The 25968-nt window shown below is 39.5% G+C and overlaps 1 protein-coding gene across 1 annotated transcript in view; it reads right to left on the minus strand.

The window, feature by feature from the left end:
- adamts16 (ADAM metallopeptidase with thrombospondin type 1 motif, 16) overlaps positions 1–25968 on the minus strand; it is a 47625-nt gene that overhangs the window by 9620 nt on the left and 12037 nt on the right. Inside the window, exons 4-18 of the mRNA XM_079343755.1 lie at positions 24692–25109; positions 22161–22363; positions 19758–19841; positions 18866–19025; positions 17002–17107; positions 16414–16551; positions 13287–13440; positions 10630–10725; positions 7498–7646; positions 5771–5943; positions 5491–5621; positions 5034–5157; positions 4260–4504; positions 3950–4085; positions 2225–2351 (exon numbers count right to left, since the gene is read on the minus strand). Of these exons, the coding sequence (XP_079199881.1) occupies positions 2225–2351; positions 3950–4085; positions 4260–4504; positions 5034–5157; positions 5491–5621; positions 5771–5943; positions 7498–7646; positions 10630–10725; positions 13287–13440; positions 16414–16551; positions 17002–17107; positions 18866–19025; positions 19758–19841; positions 22161–22363; positions 24692–25109 (2444 nt within the window). The remainder of the gene's footprint in view (positions 1–2224; positions 2352–3949; positions 4086–4259; positions 4505–5033; positions 5158–5490; positions 5622–5770; positions 5944–7497; positions 7647–10629; positions 10726–13286; positions 13441–16413; positions 16552–17001; positions 17108–18865; positions 19026–19757; positions 19842–22160; positions 22364–24691; positions 25110–25968) is intronic.

Genomic DNA, 25968 nt, shown 5'->3' on the forward strand with positions numbered 1-25968 from the left:
CCTTCATAGGATTTTCCATAAGATTGTCTCTTTATAAATTCATGAAGATGGTGCTCTGCTAATACTATACCTCCTGTGTCCTGTGTCTCTCTATTGGCACTGTTCGCAATGTTAAACCAAACCGATAGTGCGTCCTTTCTCTACCTCGTACTGGTGACCTCTACTTACACGAGTAACAATGGCACGAGAGATCAGGTCTTCGTGATAGCAGAGAAGTCATGACTCCAAACACACATTGAAAATGTACCCATGGGAAGCCACAGCTGCTGCTGGAATGAAACACTGCATCTCTGTTGGTTAGTGCACAGATGTGATTGTTTTTTAAAGAAGTGTTGCTCCTTGTTACCTGTCAAACGTGCAACAACAACACATGGAAAAACATATTTTATCTCTTTCGTGTGGTTCTGTAATATTTTGTGGCTTAATCTCAAATCTCTGTGTCATTAAAGCCAGTTCAATCCAAAGAGTGTCTTCCACTGACTGGTTCTCTGGCAAGGGTCTTACCCTTCATGACACTGTCCAGAGCAGCACAGACAAGGGCGGACATTTCCCTTGTGTCTGTCTCTAAGTCTGTGTGTACATGTCTAGACTGTCAACGGGCGCGCCACTCCCTATGATGTCCACTGTGTGTGCAAATGGGCCACATTGACTGATCTTTTATCCTCTGCCTTGGCCCTGCATGTGAGGAGTTTAGAAGAGTGACCAACCAACTTAGCTTAGCCAAGAGCCCACAGAATCACACCCTGTAACCACAGAACCGTTCGTGGATCTCGCTCCCACTCACTTTCTGTCTTGTATCATCACGAGTAACTTTGTGTCACTCCAAGTGACAGCAGCAACGTTAAACAACATCAAAGAAAGTCTTCTTGGCCAAATAAACGTGGATGTGAACCTTAATATAGGTTACAAATTGTTGCATTAGGGGCCCAACAGCAAATTGCTGTAGAGCATGTTCTTGTGCAGCATTGTAGGAAAAATCCTGAGGATTCCCAATGATTGGATGAACAAACATAGCCCATCATATAGACTGTAGCGCATGAAAAAGGTTTACGAAATTCTTTACTTGGTGTCTTGAACAAACAATGGCACTAACCATTCATGACAGCTGGTGAGGTATCGTGCTAAACTTGATCAAGACATGCACAGTTGAGACAGCTGAACTCCCCCTTATTTTCCTCAAACACGTTTGGCTCGAAATGCAAGTTATTATTTCATTTACAAGGAGGGGAAAATGTCATCATCACAGAACAGGTGCTCTACTAGGCTGGAAAAGGATTAAAAAAAAATACAGTCACTGCCTGACACCTTTCATTTATATTGTTATGAGAAGATAGTGTGGGAAGGTTGGAAGAATCAACCCAACTAATATACAGCTCTTTTTGACATTGCATGTCAAGAAACTACAGAACAGATGTGTAGGTGTTGTAGACCAGTAACACATGGCAGTTATATTGGTGAGGGAGATGGAAGGTGAAAAGGTTACGGGGTAGATCGACAAAGGACTACAGCAAGAGAAGTCAGAAAGAACAGATGAAGAAAAGAGGATATAAAGACAAACTAGAGATAAATAATCCCCCTGTTAGCATGATGAGTTTGAGTCACCGTATCAAAGTATTTGGCTGGTGGCCTCTTAAACTGTCTCCTCAAGTTCCAAGCATGAACATGCATGTACAGAATGTTGAGCCGTTCCAGCCAACAATGTTTTTGGCTGTCACATAGCGTACAGAACATTATAGGCCTATAGTCCGACAAGGGTGTGTCAACCCAGCATTTTAACAATTGACATACCTTGAAGTGGAGAAGGTCTTTTTCCATCCAAAAATATTTATCGGAAAATTACCGGGAAATGTCTGCACTGTCCAAATATCAATTGTTAATCATATCCAGGTTGAGAGCTCAAGAGAATGCAGACATCAATGAGGTCATTGAAAAATGTCCAAAGCCACAAGTGACCATTGACATAACTTGATGTTTTTGATAAACAGCTTGTGTGATTCAAGTCCCAGAAATTGTGTATTTAAAGGCACATTTCCTCTGAAATCAGTGTCTTGTTTTAATTGAGCATGCTCATGTTGGAGACTGATGGGAAGTCAATCTTTAAGCAGGTATTAAAACTGAAGCAATTGCAACTCTGACTCTAAAGTTACTGATGCATGAGATTCATTTACCATCAAATCCATTACAAAACAAAACGGACACAGTGTAAAAGAGTAGAGAGTCATACCTGGAAGGGCATGGTTTGGTGTTACATGGCATCGGTCCAGTGGCTGGTCTTGATCGGGGATTGCAGAAGGATGTATTTACTTGCACTCTCAAGTCTTTGTAGCAGGCTGACTTGGTATTCATCTGACCTACAGGTTAGAAATCAATATATTAAACTGAGGCACATCATATAAATATTCTTTTCAGTCAGAGTGACACTCTAACCAATCCGTGTCTAGGCTTTAATGTACAATTAAAACAAAGCTATGTGCTCACATTCTCTATGATGAATTAGATGATGATAGAGAGCGGCATTTTGGCTCAAAAAGACACTCATAAAAAGATATTTGGGATTTAAAATAGAAATAGAGAAAAAAAAGAGAAATAGAATAGTTTTGCTGTTGTTAAGCACATACTACGTGACAGCCATTGAATAAGGGTCGAAACATGTTTCACAACGACAAATTCTTTCTGACCACATCTTTCACGTTTCTGTAATTTATAACAACACTTAAACCCTTTGATTTTTCTTTTTAGTCTAGTTTATCTGAGGAAGTGTCAATTCTGGCACCCCCTATGGACACCAAGAGGCAACTTATGGCTCTTTGTCAATATTTCCGTTTACATTTGTAAGGAGTGATTTCAGATCTCCAACAAACATAACACTCAACTCAAACATTTGCCTCAGACATTGTATAAAAGGCTGTTTAGGTAGGGTTCTGTTTATAACATCATCAGACACCTACACTGCTGCAGCATTTATAGGCATCCAAACACAATTGTAAGGATAGAATCAATCTCTTCACTGATGTTATTTTCTGCTTGTGTAGGGCGTATAGAGGCATCGGAATGTTTTCAAATGAAAACTCCTCACAGGAGCTTTAACTTTTCTTTGTAATCTTATAAACATCTCAAATTGCCCTCATGTGTTTGTTGTTAAATCCTTCCACAAACATGTGGAGCCAACAGTGTTTTTTTTTCTTATTATTCATATGAAACTTGATCCCTGGCTTCACGGATCCCCAGGTTGGTATTTGGCCTCAGGTATGGTCAATCTGCACATCTTAACTCCTACAGGCCGGTTAGTCAGTCACACTCTTTAATAAAGCAAATGACCCCCAACCCATCATGGCCTACAATCAGGACACAAAGACATGGAGGTGGTTAGGGTGGACTGCAACAGGCCCTGGGTGGGGAACTTTGACCTTAAGTGTCAATCAATAGGAACTCTACACTGGGGGCTTTGTTCACGTGCAGGCAAACAAGTGTATACATACACACAAATACACACAAGCATATACAAAGACCTTCAAGCACAAGGTCTGCTCAGGTCATTACAACAGCTTTTTCATGTTTGTGTGTGTGGGTGCGAGTTCAAAAACAGGGCCTCTGATTGGACAAGGCCACTGGTCAAAGCCTTGCATGCGTGTACTTGCGTGTTTAACTTATGCGTGCATGTTCATGTGTGCATTTAATAGCAGGTGTCCCTGAGAACAAGAAAAGAAACGGCTAATGTTCCCTAATGATGGGAAAACTCCCCTTCCCATTTAAACTAAAAGCTAAAAGCCTTTTTATAGATCACAGAGGTTGGACTGAGCTCGAGATGTTCAGCCAGATTGAAGATCTAAAGGTGATCTGTTCTTTTTCATCAGTGCATCATTTAAAAGGATCCAAGTTCAGTCACATTTTGAACTGATTTTTATTGTACTAGGATGCAGTTTAAGGTGTCATTCGTGTTCACACATACCTCCAGCACAGGTGGCTGAACATTGGGAGCGTACGACGGCCCATGTGTAGTTGTGTTTTATGTGATTTCTTCTCTCATCTGCTTTCTTCAGAGTGTATTCCCAAAGTACACCTGGGTTCCAGCCCTGCAACAAGATCTACAGCAGAACCAAGGCGAATTACATTGAATGATATATATCATTAAATGATCCAAAATAACCAAATGAGTTTAATAGCTGTACAAGCAAGTAAAGTTGTTTTGGATATTAAAAAAAATGAAACAACCATAATTAATATTAAAACAAATACAGTCAGGATCTTCTGATTCTTACCTCTATGACTAGTGTCTCATTGGTGGGGCCGGTTGATATGAGGCTCTCTGGTCTGTTATAGGGTCTCTTGTATTCGAAAATAGCTCCGGCGATGGGGTGTCTTCCTGGCCAGTCCACTGTCCATTGTCCGTTAAGGTGGTAGCGTCTCTGTATGTCCCTGACCGCCAGGTAGGAGCTGGACGTATTGAGTTCTATCACACGGATACTCCGAGCCCCTGCAGGGATGGTCACCACCCCGTAATACTCTAGGAAAGATTTGAAAACTTTAAACGATCACCAAAATCTGTAGGCAGTCATTATCACAACAATATTTACAAAATCATCTAAAGCCGTTTTCACATATGCACTCCTGAAAATATCTAGTTCATTTCACGAGGACTGCTCCAGATATTCTCCTGACCTGCCTGTTCAAATGTGTATGCCCCTCACAGCGGGAGACTATCTGTCCTGCTACATTATCACATCAGCTCACTTGGATTTTCTGTGGAAAAAAATGCTAGGGGTTTGGCAGGAGAAAGTTAGTGGGAAGTACAAACACAAAATCCAGCTGTTTGCGTTTACAAACATAGCTCCTCCGGCAAATCAGGAGTTTTTCAGGAGTCTTCTGCAAGGGCAAAAGCCCCATAAGAAACTGAGCCACTAATATTTTTGGTTTGTGTTTGAGTCGTAAAAAATAAATCAAATGCAGTCAAAGTCATTGAGGACAAAGAAACAACTAGCAGCTCCAGTTTGTCAAATTAAAAGCAGAAAGAAAAGAACAGCCGATCAACTTACGGTTAGTGTAATGCTGCTTAGTGTACTGTCCTTTGTAGATCTTGCAGGTGGAGTTGTCTCCTTTACACACACCACAAGCATCAGGCACAGCTGCGGAGCCCAACACTCGGTCACAGCCCACTCTCTAGGGAGAAAAACGTCATTGCTTCTGACAAAAAGTAAATGGCATACATTGAATGCAACATTTCATCATATTATAAAATAAATCACATCAGCTGAAAACTTCCAACGTTAATCACAAATATGGTGACAGGCTGACATGTTTGTTTTTTTTTCTCATCATGTAAAAATAGGTTGTGAAAGAGCAAGGCAAGGGTGTCTACTGATGTTTTCTAGGTGCCGAATCCTCTCAAAATGTACAGCTCAACTTCAAAGTCTTATCTCCAAACACTTTGAAAGCATTCTTCAATCAGATCACTCTTCATCTGTCTCACTTCATGACTTTTCAAAGTATTACCTCACACAGTCCGTCAATGCAGACGTTGGAGCTGTCCTGTGAGCACAGTGTCCCGTCTTTAACTTTGCTGGCCAGTGCAAAGAAGAAATCGTAGCCTTCAGCAAAGCAGTACAGCTTACACACATCCTGATCTGGGAGGGACATGAGCACAGGGACCACAGGTAACAAAAGAAGATGAATACAAGGAATGACATAGTGAAATGTTAAAAGCTTCCTCTGGAAAGTGTCTTTAATGAGTTCCATTTTTCTTTTTGAAAATCAGGTAAAAAACGCATCTTACCATCCACTCTGGTGTATGGTCTCCATGTGTAAAACCATCCTCTGAACTGTTTGCTGTTGAATTCTGCACACTGCTGCGCTCTATAGTCAGTGGTGTTGGCAGGACAATCCTGAGTGTTACAAAGTTTGTAGGACCTTGAGGAACCCTCACAGAACTTCCCTCCAAATGTAGGCCTGAAGAAGAGAATTAAAATGTTAGACTTCATGTTTAATATTTTTATATAATTATTTCTGAAAAAAAAGTTATGCAAAGTGAATCTTGTTTCATGTAAACCCTAAAACTTCCACCTGTCTGACGTGTTCCTTTTTTTTAAATTCTACTTGATTTAAATAGATGACAATATTTTAACATTTTACATTGTTCAGATTTATTTCAAAGTTTTATATTTGAAGTCTGGTTCAAACACTATCACATTTTCAAAAAGCACAGAGAAAAGAAAATACAAAAAAAACATTTTGGCTCTCAAGCACATTCAAATTAAATCAGTTAAGAGGCTCTTTACTTTATTTAAATGGTACGGAGAAATAAGTGAGTAGGGATTTTACCAACAACAACATAAGATAAAGTGCAATTGCAGAGCAACTCTACTCAATAGTAATGGTGAAAGTCTGTATAACAGATCTCCTTGAATAGATTTATGTTGAACTCTATGTCTGGTTATTAGTTTTTCACTAACAAGCAATTTTACAATGACTCCTTGTTATTCTGCACAATGACACGAGCAATATAAACATATTGGAAACTAGGTAGAGACTTTTACTTGGACTTCAAGAAGTAGAATAGGTACCGTTTATTTTGGCTCTGGACTGGAAGGGTGTGAAAATGAAACAACAAACCGCAATGATTCAACATGAAAATCTGATGAACCAAGCCTTTGATCTGAGTGAGGTGAAAATGGGCGTGTCTAATTTCAGAACACACTGATTTTAGTTATAAGCCTGTGTAAATATATAAGTCTGTCCGTGGCTGTGTGATGTGTCAGTCCAAAGGCCTCTTCAGTCACAGGTGTATATCCCTGGGCAATGTTCTTTGAAATCCCCTGTGTGGGACAAGTACAGCTTTCTATAACCTCTTAATCACATTGTCACATATCTCATCCTCTCTCGCTCTCAGATTCTCCGCCTTCACATCTCTGCATTTCATCTTTCTCTTTTTAAATCCTTCTCTGTCATCTGTCCATACCTCTTTCTCCCAACTTCTCTCTTTCCTTTTTTCCATCTCTCTCCCTCTTTCTGCTCATCCCTCTCTGTCTAATTTAGCCCGCCACTTGTCAGCATCTTGGCATGACATGATAAAGAAGGGGCCCTGGCATTCAGGGTAGGGCCCCCTTACTGACTGGCTGTACAAATAATCCTGAGTGACTGATGAGTAGCAGACTAAGTGAACAGATAAGTGATGAAGTGAGAGACCCATGTGAGCCATCTTCACCATTTAAATCACGTGCCTTAATATACTCTTGGCCTTGAGTCAAGTCATCACAAACCGTGCAGACTGCTTCTGTACCAAAGTGTAGTCACTTGCTAAATCTTCTGTGTGCTACAAATCACAGTGGTGACAAGTCAAAGGTCAAATTTAAACTGTGGTTAAAATCAACAAAGTCAGCTAAATCGAGGGATTTAACCAACTCACCTACTCCTAGGTGTACATAAAAAAAACATCATTCATTGCAAAACCACAAACGTCACATGTATGTGCGTGTCAGATACTCTTATGGTGTGTGTCTCTACCTGGGGTTGTTGCACTGCCTCTCCCGATAGGTGACTCCGCTCTCACAACTTCGTGAGCAGGCAGACCAAGAAGACCATTCTGACCAGAGGCCATGCTGGGGCCTGGGGCCCTCGTCACCCTGTTTCACACACTGGCCCCTACGACACCACTGGGAAAGACAAAGAGACCAAGAATTATGATGGAGAAAAAGGGAAACAGAAGACACACACACACGCACGCGCACACACACGCACTCACGCACACACACACAGCTATATGTGCTTTCATTTACAGTTTCCTTTTTTTAAAGCAGTAAATTGAAGGATCAACAGTTGCAAGTAGGGCTGTCAAGATATTACAATTTGTAGTTGATATGAATGCTAAATTTCAAGAGTTAATCGCAGTTGACCATATTTTTAATTGCATGTTTATAATGGCCTTTTCTCACAATTTAAAAGGCTTTCATTTTGAGTTTTTGTAAAATCCTAAACTGAGAGTACTTTTTAAAAAATTGAATTCAACCATGCTTTTATTTTGAAATAAAGGAAGACCCTCCTGGTGGCTTGATGTTTGCATCAATAAATGTGACATTGTAAAACTAAATCAAAACAGCTCTAGTGAGCTGTCTGAAAGTTTCAAAGACATTCAAAGATGAAGAAAAGTTGTTGTTTTTTTATCACTGTGACTACAGTGAGACACTGCAGAGACTTGTTCACGGAGCGCCTAAAGGGTTGAAATAGCATGTGATCAGAAATGATTAAAAAAACCCAAATAATACTAAAACAACATGTTAACTTCGTTGCTGTACAGCCCAACTTAAGATGTGTCCTTAAGCCCTTCTCTGACTTGTTCAAAAGTCTAAAATATTAGTATCTCTCATTTTTTAAAGAATTAAATTGGAATTTACAGAGTTTTTCTCTCTAAGGCAAATTAACCTCACACCATGACCATGAGTAACTTTTACTGGTATTATTGCAGAGAGCCTCACCAGCTGCTTCATTTTACATTTCAGAAAGGAACTTCATTGTTGTACACAAGGCTTTCCACACATGAACATATCCAAATGTTTTCCCACCAGGCGAAGCAGAGGAAGATTTCAAACTAAATGGCAAGACATGTAAGTGCAGTTTATTCAAATAACTCACTGTTTAAAGCATGTGGTGATGGAGACAGTACAGGACACACAATCCTCATACATCTTAATCTCATGATTTACTGTATGTCCCCAGAAAAAGGCTGAGTCATCAAGAAACCAACATGTCACGTGTCTCAAACTAAGCAGCAACTTGCTTAAAATCCCTAAATGTAATGTGAGAATACTTTTTTATTAAATGTAGACTCACTTAAAGCAACATTATGTCACAATCAGTTTCCTGGCACAGGATTGATCTGGATTTGTACATGTCATGATGACATCAGTCACAGTATACTCCTCTGCTCGGCTTGGAGTGATCTCAGGAACCTTTTGCCAACACACACACACACACACACACCCACACACACACACACACACACACACACCTACACACACACACACACACACACACACACACACACACACACAAACACACACACACACAAGCATTAGCATTGATGGAGGGGGGCTGGGGGCATATAGTCAGCTGTCCCGCTTCTCACTGTGTGTTCATGCCTGCACATGAGACAAAATACACCCACCCACCCACACACACACTCACACACACACACCCATCTAACTAATCTTGGTCCTTGAATAAGAGCTAGAACAGCTGATTTCCCCTCAGTTTTCCCCCTGCGGCCGAGTGCCATGGATTCCGAAGTGGGCCTGTCATTGTTTGTGTTCACTTAATTGTCCCGTTGAGGCAGAGGGCGGGATTAAACCATCAGGTCCAATATATTGAGAAGCAAAAGTAGATGAGGGGCTGTCGGGGGAGTGAGGGTAAGAGGAGAGCGAGCCTTGGGGGAGAATCATCTTGAAAGAAGTACGTGAAAAAAACAAAGAATAAATATAGAGCACAGATTGCTTTTTGGCTCAAACTCCAATGGGATTTTTTTTTTTTTTTTTTTTTGCCATGTCAGCAACAAACAGATCACAGCTGCTCCCTGAGGTAAACTGATGTAGAAGAGTTGTACCTTTAAAAAACAGAGGCTTTTTAAGGCACTGAACTCAAATGAACTGAAATGAAAATGTAATACAGTCAGTCCAAACATCTCTCTAACAGTTTGATTTATTGATCTGCTCTGGGACACAGGACATGAGTGTGGAAATGTTAAGGATGCTGTGAAAAGTCAGCTCAAGGCTTTTTGTCTTCAAACAACCAAATGAATTGGGAGTACAAGCATTGAATTACACGAAAATGTCCAATAAATGTTAATTTTATACTAGTATAGCCATGAATCTAGCCTGTTTTGCTTAAAAATAGTAATAGTCTTGGTTGTGCAATTTACCCACTTAGAGGTGGTGGTATACCCTGGAGTGGATATCTGTGTGTAATAAAACTGAATGTCACACAGTTTATAATACAGAGCAGTGAACTCAAAAATATGAAAAAAATCAGTGTATTGACTGATGCCTCAAAGGGAAAATCAACTCCGTCCAGTCTCACTTCATCTGGTTTTTGCAGCATCTGAAAGCTGTCACTTCCAATGATCTTGTTTGAACGGTGTTGGTCTGCCGGAGGGGACATTTTCACCGAAGCTGCAAAGAACTGTTTGTAAAAAAGGGCTGTTGTTTGGTTTCTTTTATTTGTGTTTTTTTTGTTTTTTATGTTCCCAAGGATCAGCTTGTTGGCAACACTCATTAAAAAAACACATGCTGTCCAGATTTAACTAAACAGCTCAAATATATCTAAAAAACGTATCAATTGTAAGGCCAATTTTGCTTGAGTTGGAAAGACACAAGTTATTTTATGGATGATATATGATCCCTTGAAACATGATTATTGACATCTTGAAGGAAATGTACATTTCCCTGTTAACTTTTAGTTACATCCTTAGTGTGACCACTTGGGTTCAGCTTCAAAAGCCGTGGATGAAAAAGTCCAATGTAAGTGATGGCTCCCATGCGAGCCATGTGATTTCCCTCCTGAGGTGACTAAGCTGCTGATAGTACCACCCAACAACACCCCACACTTCTTACACTCAGACACACATGGCAACACTTTTTGAATCACCATATCAGGTCCACAGGCAGAGCCTTCAGCAGCTGGCATGAACTTGGTCTCACACTTCCTCCCAACACGGTGGCACCACAGAGCCTTACAGATATCCTGCAAAAGAGATGAAGAATACATTAAAATTTAAACTGACATGTTTTTTTTTTTTTTTTTACTTTACTACTTTACTTTAAATTTCAGAAGCAGGACCCCTTCTTTTTCCCATCTCATCGGCTGTAAACACATTTAGCATGAGATCAGACGATGAATTATGACTGCATTGTTAATCGGTCACAAGAGAGCTTCAAAAACATGTTGATGGAAACGTGTTGAAATTGAGTTCGTCTTAATTACAATCCTTGGAAAGCTATCAATCCTTGGAAAGCTATCAGTGTGCAGCACCAAATATTTATGCTTCAGTAGCTAGGATAACAACATTTTAGGAAAAAAAGAAATAAAATAAAAAATAATGCGATCTGGTCCAAGACATTATCTCACAGTGCATTTCGCATGAATGAACATAAAAATACACACCCAAATTTAATATGATGACAGACAAATAAAATAAAAGAATTCGCAATCAGTATTTTCCAACACTGAGTAACAACAATAATAGGAAATAAACACAGGATACAGTGATTCGAATAATTATATCAAAGTGTTTAATTGCATAGCCAAGCCTTCATGATGTCATGGACTTGTTTCTCAGCATTGGTCTAAAAGATTCACATGGGAGCACAATGCATGAGAAACAAGGCTGGCTATTTTTTAACATGTCCACTCCATTACTATCTGAATGACTATTTCAGATTTTGACAACCCCAGTGCAGAAGCTGACAAGCACCTCGGCCTCGGCTTGTTTCTGCCAAAAGCCACCATGGAATCCATCCCAATGCTATTTGTCCAGCTGTTTTGCTAGTTCAGACCTTTTTTTTGCAGCAATACAATTGTTAGAGAGACAGACAGAAAGAAGGAAAAGACAAAGTGAGCAATGGAAGGAAAAGACTCAGAGATATGATGGACAGAGTGAGACAGAGACTGAGTTCAAGAGAAGAAAACAGACCAAAAAAAGCACGTATCTCTTTACTTTTTGCATGTATGTGCCAGGTTTGTCAAACCACAAACACCATGGAGAGTATCATTTTGCTTGTCAAGCTCCACCTTATCTTGACGACGCCTGCCAGAAAGTTTTGCGAAAAATGAAATCTTGACGGGAGGAATGACACCACTGAGGCCGATTCTTGAGGTGTTTTTTATGAGCAACAAGTGTCTGAAAAGACGGTGAGCGTGACGGCTGCTCGGGGAATTTTTTGGGTTCCTGCGCACCTTGCTACTACCAGGTGCATGACAAAGGATTGTTTAAGACCAAAAGCAAGAACCACAAGAGAGCAATTATCACATATCTTGTTGCTGAAATAATGCATGGATGTTTCCATGTTTAAGAGAGAAGGCTAAGGAGGATACCATGTGCTGATGTTGGCTAAAATCCAGTCAATAATCTTTGATGCATTTTAGGGCATTTCTGCATCTCTGTATAAACATCATAAACACAAACTACAAATGTGTCCTATGGTCTGAATGAGCTTTAAGGAAATGATTTACTTTGCATTTTAAGGGCAACTGTTCTTTATTGCACCCAACACTTAAAACAACTAAACAATGTGTTTAACCTCCTATTATAAGCTATTTTTTCTCTTTAAAAGTATAAAAAAATGTATACACAAATGTATAAAAATGATATAAACAAATGAACATCTACATAAACTAATACAACTACTTAAAGACATAAGCATGTTTTACCTGGATGTATTTCGACTCTTGCATCATAATGTTTGTATCGATCAAATACATTATTAAATCCTGCTAGATGAATTCAATGATCCTAACTGCATGGGAATCCTGAGATCGATGCCCCATTGTGCTTGTGGTGAAGGTCAGTGATTGACTCAACATTTGAAGACCTTCCCAAAGAACCAGAGAAAGAGTCCTGTGTCACATTACTATTTACTATGCCCCATTGCATTGTTCCTAACCGAAACCATGTTTTTTTTCTCCCTTAACTTAACAGAGGGGACTGTTTAACCTCATTCACATTGAAACAGTGTTGGTAATTGACTATCTGGGACAAGAGTTTGTTGATATACTGCCCCCTCCATAAAACAATCCATTGTGTCCTTTCTTTGAAAAAAACGTGCGGAGGAACCAGGGTATCCACACATCAGATCACCAAAAACCTAAAATGCTTAACTGGGTCATAAAGTATTCTAACCCCTGTCTGTTCTAATGCACATAGTCTCAAAGAGTAACATCAGCAGTAATGAGACAATGGGAGAGCATTGGGGAGAGATTCCCATTGGCAACATTCCAGTTTATATTTAGTCATCCATCCCAGTGAGTATTTCATAGGCCTCATTCTAACTTTCGCTGTTTATTTTTTGTGTGAGAGAATCTCCAATGTCACATTGCGTGTGTGCGTCTGTGTGTGTGTGTGTGCGCGCAAATGAGGACATGCAACCCAATAGAGTAGTCTGTTCCTTCCTCTCTCCTTCACTCTTCCCTTTTTCCCTCTCAAATTCTCTCTATATTTAGTTTTACTGCATCTGCTGAGAAAGCCACTGAAAGTATTATAACATGGTATTGGATGGCATAATTTAATTTTAAGATATTTGTTTTACCTTCTTAAAATCGAGGGTGCAGAGCTTGGCCTTCTCCCCGAATTGCCATTTACACTGCGTGTCTGCATCGTACAGCTCGCCAGGCAGCTTCTCAGGGTACCGATACTCCTTTACTGCTCGGGGTTCATCTGATAAGCACAGAGCCTGGGCAGAACTACAGGAGAGGACAGGAGAATACAACAGGAGTAAGTGGAAAGTATGTATAGAAAAGAAAAGTGAAAAAAATATAAGCGGTTGAAAGAAGAAGAAAGATAAGTAGGGAAAAGGCAAATAACAGAGAACAGCAGTTTATAAATAAAATACACAACATAATCAGTCAAACAGATGTGATTCAGTGCCTGAATGTGTAAATGTAAAGTAGCTGGTATGTAACGGGATTCCCTCAGTCCCTCTATGTTTCATTGTTCCCCATTTTCCCTATTACTGTGAAGTGTTGCCATGGAGACAAAACAAGCTGCCAAACTCAAACCCTTGGAGTAATGGTTTTAAATGCATCACACACTTAATTATGACAGACATAAAAAAAAATCCTTACCCCTATCGCTCATATCCTAACACCAGGGGGTTTCCAATGTTAACTGATATCACGGGTTACGATACAGAGAGTTTTTATGCTTATACACTGCAGACACGGGAATATAATACAAGAATATTCTGGAAAGTGCTTGAAAAGGCAAATATGTTGGAAGGATTCACTGTGTTAGTGAGTGGTCCTGATTGCTTTAGCAGAAGATGTATTTGTGTGTGTGTGTGTGTGTGTGTGTGTGAGAGAGAGATTCTTTGTAGCTTTATGGATCCTTTGTGTCTACAGAGAACAATGTCTGCTGTGCAAGTGCGATATTTTGATATTATACATTACTTCTATTATGGAGTTTCTAAAAAAAAACAAAACACTTTTACAGTGGTCACACTCCAACAGGCGCACAAGTAAGGCCTATCAGCAAGCACAGGCAGCCGGTCATAAAATTACATGGATAATGTAGCAAATGTGCAGGACCTCAGGACAGATGTGTTTGAAAAAGGCTTCTTGTGTTCATCGACAGATCTGCAAGAGGCTGAGAACAAAATGTTTTCCCAAAATTGAAGCTGTAAGCAGTTTACACCAGAAGATTATCATCAGCTGGGTATAAATAAATAAAACAAATGAGAAAACAGGCACCCATTCTTTCAAGGACTCACTGTAGATCTGCTGACTCATCTCTTCCAGACCCATTTGGTAATGAGGCAAAACATTGATTTTTTTCTGTCAATAACCCTAATAACAATAAGACAACAGATGTTTGTCATTCAAAAATAAGTTGAAATAATTAAGTTTACACCCACACCTGACGGGTAGAAACGCCTTGAAGTAGTGAGCACAGATGGGTGATTTATGGTTTCTCACCTGACAGACACACAAACTCTACCACAGTAAAAGCTACGCATCACTGAGACTAAAACTCCAAAAGTGATTACTGAAGAAAGACAAGACAAAATAATCAAACTGCTCTTCTCCCCCCCTACAGATGGATGGACTGAGTTCCAAAAGCTAACCTTAGCATAAACAGTAACACTTCACCTGCCTCATTGTGATCGCAAGAACAATAACTTTGCTACCTTTTTCATAGCTAGACTACATAAGCTGTGTTTCTGCTATGCTAAGCTATGCTTTTCTAGGACACAGGCTAATTTTAGATCATATATTTTTAAAAGGCATATCTACTGGTCTCACAAAAGAAGCAAAATGCTGTGTCCTGCATGTGTTGTTGCATGTTTCTGACTCTGGAAAATGAAATGTGTCCTCAAGGTGGTCAAACTTTCATGTATCACTGCATTCTTAATGGTATAAAACACTTCAAGTGGCTTTTAAAGGGATCTTACTCTGCCATAATAATTGTCCATCTGTGTTATGCATGACAAAGTGCTCAGATAAAGTAGCTGACTATACATCTAGTGTTTGTTTAGACCTCTCTGCCACAGCTGATTGAGGAGAGGCAGATTTAGAGTGAGTCTAATGTCTAGCCTGTTGGCTAACACAGCAGTCCCCTGCATAGCCCACCAATACCGAGATGTTAAGCAGTCTTGGTTAACACACTGAGACTTAAACCTTTAAATATCATCCAACTCTGTTGATTGCAATTAAGAAAACATGCATCATTTCACCTTTTTAAAATCATGTCGGGATTATACAACAAGACAAACCCTGAACTGGTTCAGTTGTGCCTCCAAGTGGCCTCCAGGGTGATGGGAGTTTAATATAAAGCTGACAGGTCTAACAAGGGTGAGGTCACCCACACTCTAATAACTCAGCGAGGAAATACACTCTCCGTCTCCACCACTCTGAGAGGGGAGACCTGACAGTTCGGTTAACACACAAATTTAGTGGAGAGGACTGGCCGTGGGTTATCTGGTTTCAAACAAACACGCTCACCCATGCATCACATGGAAACACAGCCAGACACTATGTCTGTGACGCTTGTTTTCCTCGCTTGGATCAGCAGGCTGCATGCATGAGAATGCACTCATTGCATAAACTTTCTGCCTTGCCCGTATTCTTCTCCTTGACATGCAAAATATACAGTATGCAGTATGTAAAACAACACTTACAGCATGCCCGCGTATCACTTATTTACAATGTCACCTATATTTTCCAGTCTGTCACACACACATTAGGTCTGTTTTTCCTTGCATTTAGAATAATAAAGCAAGTCGCATATTAGTTATAACATCAGAGCAGCTTTTCTCTCAGCACTCTTTAGATCAGAGCAGCATTCGTAACTGATACATCTCCCACTGACATGTTTCTCTACAACACATGTTCATCTATCAGTAACACATGTAGAAACATATAAACACAATGCATGTTTGAAGGCACTTTGGGGGGAAACATGCCTTAATAATTTTGTTGTATAAACTGATACAGTTCTCTATGCCTTTGTTGCAATAGCACTGTTGCATGAGGATTTGCTCATTACTCAACAACGCTCCATGTGGATGTGATGTTGTGTCCCCAAAAACCTAATAAGACTCTTCAAAAGGCATTACCCATTAATGTCATTCTCAACCACTTTGCTTCTTAAATCGACTCGCTTAGCTTTGGTCACCCACAGCAAACGTTTTAAGAGTAATAGGAAATGTGGTTGCATACTTGAGGAAGCGGCTGAGGTATTGGCGGCTACAGGCAGACCAGGAGAAGATGCCATTGTGACCGGCTAATGTTGGAGACATGATGTTGCCCTCTGACTTCTTACAGACGTTTCCTTCACCATCGTGGACCATTCCAAAACTGTAGAAATGAAGAAAGTCATCTTGTTTATGTGCTTCTTCCCAGGGTTATCAAGCAGAAATCCCCAATAGGCATCGGTATGGATACCTAAACGTCATCAACTTTGGATTATTTTTGCACAAGGAGAGTAAAAAAAACATTGCAAATAGATCATAGTTAATCACATGTTGGTAGACACCTCTGCCGGTATATGTGTTGCTGTAGTGTTTATCTGTCTTTTCAGCATCCGTGGTTCCTGATTGGTTGGTTCTGGCAGCAGTTAGTCTTATCTCTTGTTGAAATCTACATTTTAAAATTTACAATTTATGGCAAACAAACCTTGTCCCTTCTCATTTGTTGTGGCTTCATAAAAGTTGACTGAATGCACTATTTGTTATTTTATAGGCTTTTTACGTCATCTACTGAACAAATCATACATGATGAGTAAATTAGAGATTTGGAGCTCTTTACTTGTGTCCAGATTCATGGGCGATAGTGAAGGCCAGACCGAGGCCTGTGTCCTCATTAATGGTACAGCTCCGGTACTTGCTGCACATCCCACTAATTGGAGCGAACCCTGCAAAACCAAAGACAGAGTTCATAATCATTATGCCATCAGTCATTGCAGTTTGGGCTACCTTTGGACTGAACGCACATATCAAACACACCATATCTGGGTTAAACCTCCTCCATATGTTCAAACATGGGATCTTGTGGGAACATTCCTGGATCCCCCTGCTACCTTTCACTTCACTTTAAACACTCTGCGTCTGTCTTCACTTCTTTCTCATATCTCACATTGTCAATTAAACTCCCTTTTTCTATTCTACCCCCATTATGCCTCTCTCCTTTTTACACAGTCAGACACACACTCACTTCTACACATACAGCCCCCCTGGCTCTGAATCAAAAAGGATAATAGCTATAGGGGCCTCACTCAGTGTTTTTGTCTCAGTGTCTGAGGGGGAATTTAGTTTTGTATTTTGTTATTTTACAGGTCTAAGTCATGTGTTAAAGAGTGCACAACCCCTAAAGTAATGTTCTCATGTACATAACTAATGTGTGTAATAATATAAAACTTCAGCGGGCAGACTGACTGTGAGAACTACCATTTAGTTCAGTTTTTTTTGTGTCAGCAGAGAGTTAAATCTGTGATATTTTATACTGGTATTGATGGATGGAGGAAAACATTAAGGGACAGGACTGTTACAGTAATGTAAATAAACGATGCTATGTACTGACTGGTAGCAATAATGGTCATTTTTGCATTGCACCTTTGGGAATAAGCCGGAGCATACTCTGTTTTGACTGCGCAGACGTACACAAACACACAGCAAATAGATATACCGTACTGTACATGCACACACACAAGCACACACATGCACAGACGCATGCACCTTTGAACTGGGATCTTGTGGCAATGATTTGCACTAATGCTAGCCTCAGCACTTTGAAGTCAAAACTTAAGTCTGGGTTTTGTAGGTGTGTGTGTGTGTGTGTGTGTGTGTGTGTGTGTGTGTGTGTGTGTGTGGTGTTTGAGTGTTTGTCACTCTGTGTTTGACAGGAACACATTGTGGAGGTTTTTTTCTCACCATGGGGTAGACAAAGTGTTTGCATAGTCATTACCACAAACAAGCTGTTGTTAGTTTGTTAGATGGCATACAGTCACAATGACTGTGTTTGTTAAAATCAGAGGAGCCCGGTCTGTCCAGATGACAGCTAAAGGGCCCTGAATGTTCTGTGATTTAAGTGGAAACATGATTGGTGTGTTAGTACGAGTACACTGCCGGTACTCCATCTGCAATAACCCATGTTATTTTCTATGCATCTTTTTTTTTTCTATAGCCATCAACGATATGTTGCAGATTTGTCCAGTTGATCATACTTGTTTAAAGCCCTTTCACCATTTCACATTTATAAGCATATAAATGTAACTTTATTTTTTCTGCATTATCAAAAGTTAATGACACTGTGTGGTGAAAAATCTGGAAGATGCACAATTTTTAAACATCAGCCTTTGCAGATGTGATGCTTGGTCACACCATGTGACACCGAACAGGACCACCTTCCAAGAGGGCAAGGGAGAGTAAAATATTTATATCAAGAGAAAGAAACAAACACTAAATAGGGACAGATTGCATCAAAGCTAAAGTGACTATGACAAATTGAATGGCTGTTTCAAAAAAAGCACTAACTTGTTCCTGAAGAGTATTTCCTCTGCACTTGCAATTTTTGAGATCTGTCTTATAGCTTCATAGTACACTTTCAGGCATCTTGTTATTGCACAATCTACTTTTCAATGCTTGGAAAAAGAGGAGGAAGAAGACGAAGGTACCAAGCGTGTCACAGGGTTCATTCTTCCACGAGCAGATGTCGAGTCCTGTGAGGAGGATGGCGTGGTCGTGGTGTTGGCCCTCCCTGCCTCCCAGCGTTGACTGCCAGTGGCAGAAGCTGTTCAATGTGTGGTCTGCATGGTGGTTGATCACCAAACCATCCTGTGAGATAAAGCAGGTTAAAAGAGGTAATGTCGTCTTCGTGAGAGGAAGCTCTGTGACACTGTGTTATCATTGAAATCAGAAAAATGTCAGTCAAATTAAATAGCACAACCTTCCTGCTTAAGCTAAAGTGAATGACAACATGTTTGAGCAAGAACACTGATAAAAGTGATGTACAATATGAAGAGTTTTTTGCGAGCAGGACCAGTGTCTGAGACATTTTTGCAATATTTGGCATTCCTCAAGCCAATGCTCTCTCTTAAGGAAGATCGAAATCTATTAACATCACAGGTGGATGGAAACCAGAATCCCTAATCTTTTCTTTTCCCTGACAGAACCTCTCTTGCTTTCATTTACTTATCTCTTTCTTTCTTTCGCACCAAAGCTCACCTTTCCTCTCCTCCATGAGAATTTCCCTCCTCAATCTGGAAAAGTACCCTATAATTAACGACCGTAAAACTGCTCAGCGGTAAGGACCACTGCGGGAAAAACTCAAGGAGAATGAGGAGATTTGATCCTTCAGGCATACAAACAAATAAACAAACAAGGACTTTGTTGTTCTTAGAGACCATAGAAAAACAAAGCCTTTCAAAAGCAGGATTTTTCATCCAAGACTAAAGAAAGTGTTTCACAAAATGCTGCGATTTATCAGTGTGTAAGGTTTAAGAGGGTGGCTCTCTAAAAATATGAGGTTTTCATCTGAAAGTGCTTGTTGTGCTTTGGGCTGCTCACCTGCTCTTCATCCAGAAGGACAAGACCCACTATCACTATGTTGATGTTTCCCCCTATTGTACCATCTTTAAAGAGACTGGAGACCTACAAGACAGAGAAGACAAAATTAAATCATTTGACTTTTATCAACTTCTCAAAGTTTGCAGCAAGACGGTTGGTATTGTTTCTTTTAAAAGTGGTGAAGTACAGGTTCATTCTTTTTTTTTCAAAGTCTGTTCTTAAAACCTTAATATACCCATATCGACTTTAAAAAACTGTATAAAGAACAAGCAATTAAACCTATTCAAATGAGAGCATGCTGCACACATAGCTTTCAATGGCAAAGCTTTTGTTTTCAGAAAGCTTTGGAGTGTTTGACCTGATCAACTACAACTGATGTGTTAGTTTACAATCACCAACAAGTTCAGGCTTTAAAAGTTCTGTTTTGTCCATGAGTCTCTATGTGTGTGTAACATGTTCAGTAACAGTGTAAAACTGAATTTCCCCTCACAGGACTGAAAAAGGATCTTTATCTACTTAGTAAGTAATATCTTTTTCTAAAATAGGCAATAGGGTTGCAATCCAAGGGTCACTAAATTAGGCATTACATCTATACTTCTAATCTCTAACTTCTTGCACCAAGCAGAGACATACAATAGAGTGGTCTGTGTCAAATGTACAAGGGAACACACCTTGGCATTCCTGTAGAAATAACACCTTAAACCTTGGTGATGTTTGACAGCCTTAACTGCTGTTTCCAATTCAGCGTCTCAGACACACATGGATATCTGACCATCAATCATAACAGTTTTGGCTTTGAAAGTGGACTCTTGATCTTATTGCTCTTGTTCGCGCTCTGTCTTTCTCTCGGGCCCTATGAATACCTCAGGTGCCACTCACTAAGCTTCTTTTTTTTTCCCTATCAGGAACACTCTCATTCATTCCTTATGTTCCCGATGTTTGGTCTTCCTCTGACCTGACTTATGGGAAGACACATGGCCGTGGTTTATTACCGATTTGGAGCTAAATTTGGAGGTCAAAGAGGTAATCAAAACCACTTACTTAAGCTAAGATCTCCTGGTTGCCAGTGTTTGACAGAATTTAAGATAAGCACAATTCAGCAGATTGTTTTAATTGTCTCAGAAAAGAAACAATCACCAGTTTCCATAGAGTTTCAGTGTTTGAGTTACAAAATGTGAAATGTTGTTTTAGATAAGCAACTAAAAAGGTTCTCTATGACACAGATAACAAATCGGAACATATCCTCTGAAGGCATATCATATTTAATTCTCAGCAAATATTAAATCACTCTTATTAACACCCATGAGACCTGGTATGTGGGGGGAAGGGGCTTAGGTGTTTTCTGTGAAACTCCATACCGTATTTAGGTGACTCCTCTGAGGCGGGCTGTGACCGCTCCAGCTTGGTGTCTTCTAAAGGGAACTATGTTTTCAAAATAGACGGATTATCTTTGGATTTGTCAGTCAGTCAGTTAGTAGCAAAACGAGGGTGACGGAATCTGCTAACAGATCAGCTGAGATGGCTGGGGACACTGTGATCTCACCCAGATATCAGTTTCATGTGTTTAGATATGCTATTCTCACTAAACGCTGAGTTACGGTACATGTTAAATTAATTTATGTACCTCTAAGTCAATTTATACTGCCCTTCAAATGTAATATAATGCTAAAACATGAGAGTTACTTTAAAGTCAGGTTTAATCTTTGGTATAACATGCCAAAACATTCAATGACATGAAATAGCAATTGCTAACTGCCATGCTTTCCTGAACTTTTGTTAAATCAAATTAAAATAAAGTGTAATATTGTATTCATTCATTGCAGCTGCTCTTTCTGTCAGAAAGCTGAACTTTACACAATTGCTAATTGATAACAGCAACGCTAACGTCCCATTTGGCTACACTTAAGAACTGCAGTAGGCTTCTTTAAGCCAAAATGCCACTTTTTACCTACCTGCTAAAAATGAAAAAACTCTTCTATGAAATATTAATTCCTATTCCTGTTGCATAGGCATGAATGAAGAACTTTCATGTTCTATTATTTTGTATTGGTGCAGTTATAAACCCTATCTTGCAGAAACTTCACATGGCAAGTTTCAGTTCTGTAAGCTATTTTCCACATAATATAAGCATGCTAAGATAAACACAATTAACTTCCACTGTATCTCAATAACTTAACGCTGTGCAGGTTGATATTCAGTCATAAAACACATATTAAAGAATATTAAAATTTGTATATGAGTGAAAAATAAATAAAAAGTTTATTTTTATATTTAGGGCCAGGCTGCTATGGCTAATTGGCTATCAAATGTAACCACATTGCAGTTCAGTATATACAGTACAGCTTGGTTTTTGGTATTTTTTTAGTTCATACAACTGCATCACTTATATCAGGCTTTTCTCACCATATTGAGCACAGTAAGAACATATGTGGTAATATTCGCGTGGCCATGGTTGTCCATCATCTTCTTGTCCACGACCACTAGCATTTCCACGTTGAGCCGCTGGCTGCCCTGATTGTTCATCAGCACAGCTCTTTTGTTTCTGGGGATGAACTTGTACTCGTCGGGTAGAACGAATACATCTTCTTCCGGAGGTTTTGGCATGTCTGTTTAAAACAGGAAAGATAAATTCAATAGCTGGCTGCAGAGTCAACATGATTAAGAACAAACTGTTACACTGTGTGTGTTGGGCTGTTGGACAAAACAATGAATATAATAGTACTTTAATAGCTGTTAGAATATCCATTACAAATATGCAATATCTCCTTCCCATAGGAGATTATACGTTATGTAATATTTGTGAAATAGTGATGAACATAAAGACACTAGCCTCGCCTGCTAGTGTTAGCCAGTGATCCTGGAAAAAAAAAACAGAAAATCATTATGGAGGATTTACTACACTGTTTCTTTCATGGCCTGATGTCATGGATATACTGCAACATGTTTTTTTCTGTTGTTGAATCTGGCGGTCTGTTTGTTATGGTACCATAAAGTAAAGTGTAAAACCATAGCATATGGTTGTAAATTAGCAGCATCTAGCGAGTTAAATATTCTCTATGCAATGGTTGTATGAGCTCTACATACTCAAATACAAATACATTCCGTCATCAATGTAGTTGCTAAATAGCCTACATATCAGTGTAACTTCAGATTTTGGAAACATAACAAAATGTTCAGTCATGTTAGAGAGTCTATGCCTAGACTCATAATAACAAATGAAGTCAAATGTTAAATTGTATGTGTTTTAATTGTGAGCCAATTGTGACTAGAAATATGTCCCTGTATCACAGATTAGATCAAATTTTTCCCAAAGGGAGAGCTATGATGTAGAAAAAAATAACATAACCTAAGTTGAATTCAAAACACAATCTTAAGAGGGGTAACTTGTCAGCGCTTTAAGTGAACATGTCACATACTCTTAAAATCAAATGCACATCTCTGCCTTTTTGAAGTTACTTTATCTTTGGGAAAAACGTCACACAGCCATGTCCACTTCTTCTCTCTGATATGAGGTCAGTAGTACATACACGTCAAAGCAAAGCGAAAACTAAAGTATTGAAGTATTGTAAAGCGTGACAAAATCACCTCTAATCTTTTGGTCTTCGTTTTCGTAGCTTATCACAACTTTCGCCCATCACTGCCTTGCAGTTATAAACAATGAAGACTAGAAAGTTTGCTTACACAGGCGGAAAGCAGGTGAGCCACCAAAGTGCTTTTTTTGTCTGGAACACGGCACAGGTGTTCAGTGATGTCATTCTATGGGAATGTAAACATAGGTGTGTTTTCAAATGGGACAGGCAGCTGTGGTTCTGAAGGGTGATGGTGAAGGTACCAGTCCAGTTCCTGCCTGCTCTATTACAAGTGACCCCTGTGACCTCTGTAATGTTATCTGATCTTGTGGAAATTTCTTACAGATAACATTTGTCATAGTGTAAAGTGGATATCTAACCTGTTACAAGTTATTTTAAATGACCCCACAAAGGTCAGCAAAAAACTTAATAAGATAATACTCTTAAGTGGAAACTTTTGTTTCATCATGTGAGATACCACTCAAAACTTCCTCCAACTGGTTCCCACCCTTCAGCTAACTTCCAAAGAAATTACAACATGTTTTGATTAAGGGTTCATAGGAATACACATGCACATATGTGAAATTGAACCTTTGGTTTAATCAGTAAAAATACTTCTCAGGAGGTTAAATTGGGTTACTGACAGGACAATAGCACATAATGTGTGAAAGGTAAAACAAGTTTTAAAAAAAAATGACACATTATGTGTTGATCTTACTGTGAAAGTTGTTTATGCACTCATTGAACTTTGCAGCACTTATGATAATACTGGCATTCATTGCCATACAATTAAAGGACATATGACATGGTGTTAGTCCATGACATATTAATGATGGCATTTCCATTAACACGAACCAAGCACAACACTTGAAGGTTGACTGCCATCAGAGAAAATGGGAATGGCAATAAGTAGAGCTATTATGCTAAGTCTTTGTTTTTCCTTTCTGACACTGTAAGTGGTGTGATAATTCCTCAAAATGATTAATTTAGCTACATCTGAAGAATTAAGCATTATGTTTATCGTGTGTAACATCAGATATATTTCCAGCTGTGAACTTTATTATTTAACTTTTAACCAGTTGTAGTTTATTTGAGGGGCAAATGTGACTACATGGCAATTTTCAGAGCAACATATTGTGTTATACTAAGAAAGATCCTGAGAGGGTAGGATAAAGGTGCATTAGATTAACCTTATGTTAAGATCTTACTGGGTTGCTGAAGTACTTCCATCCTCTGTTAACTTGAACCAAGTAGACTAAGCAGTTGCAGGAATGTTCAATATAAAGATTACTTTAAATGAGAGCACAGGATGTATTATGGCTGTTTGCTACATGAGGATTAGAATGAAAAATGGCCCTTACATACATTTCTTCCTTCTCCCGCAGAAGTGCTGCCTGTGCCTCTCATTATGTCTGTAGTCGTTTTCATGGTGATGGCTGCTATGATGATGCTCCACCTGGTCACCATGTCTGTTGTCTCTATTGTTGCCATGGTGCTGTTTTTGCTGCTCTCCTTTAACGGTGCTTTCCATGGGTTCTGTCCTTGAGTTTGTGGATCTCTTGGAGACGGAGTGTCTGTGTGATTTGCGATGAGTCGAATCTGCTGATCTCTCCTGAAGCACTTGAGGCCCCTGACCCCTACGCTCGGCCCAGGCCGTCGTCTTGCTCTTGTAGAGGATGTGCGGCTGGTGGCTTGAGGGTGCTGTAAAGTTCTCTGTCTGAGCAAGGCTGCTTGGAACAGGTCTCAGGAAGTAGTCTGCATCATGTGTTCTGATCAAACCTGACTAGATGGAAAAACAGAAAGAGTCATTAGCATCACAGCAGTATTTCTTTCATCTTTCTGTGTTCAGTTGTATGCACAAAAGCAATTTATGGAGACCCAAATGAAACCTATTTAAAATCTACCTCTCCCACTTTTAATGTAGAATCTATTAATTATGTTTGCTGAAGAGTAGTCTCAAGGGCTGCGGCCATAGTTTGAAAATTTACAAAACACTAACCCTTTCTAGTGATTCATTTAACTTCCCCATCTATTTCTGTCTGCAATTAGTCAAGACTTGAGTCATAGGTCACTGTGTACGTGACCCCACTAAACCTCTGTGTGGCTCAATTACTGGTTGTGTTTCTTCATGTTCAACATCTGTTTGGCTGGTCAGGGTCAGATGTTATCTCAGGAAAATCTAAATGAGACCTGATCAGATTGGATGAGTTCAAACAAAAAGGCTTTTGTGAGGATAAAAAGATGTAGAATGTCTCTCTCATTGAATATATATACATAGATTTCAAATGTTCTTCCTTTAAGTCCCTGCTCAGAAAAAAATATCTAAATAAAGCAACCCAATCTAAAAACATTTAGGAAATCATGTTTTGTTGTCCCTTTCTCTTGAAACTGTACTCATGAGAGGCCACGTGAAGGACAGAGCCCCACTTTAAGCATCAGTGCCTTGTGCTTTTGATTCGAGTGGATAAGTCATGGACAAGCCCATAATAAATCTCGACACATTCAGCACAGGTTTCTTCAGTTGACCCTTTTCACCCTTTTTTTCTCTCAAAGAAAGGAAAGAAGACAGTAACAGTGTTCATTAAACCTCTGCACACAGCTTATTCAGGAAGTCGCTCTTTCCTTCAGTTCTTCTCAATCTC

This window comes from Symphodus melops (assembly GCF_947650265.1).
Source record: "Symphodus melops genome assembly, chromosome: 5".
Classification (NCBI taxonomy): domain Eukaryota; kingdom Metazoa; phylum Chordata; class Actinopteri; order Labriformes; family Labridae; genus Symphodus; species Symphodus melops.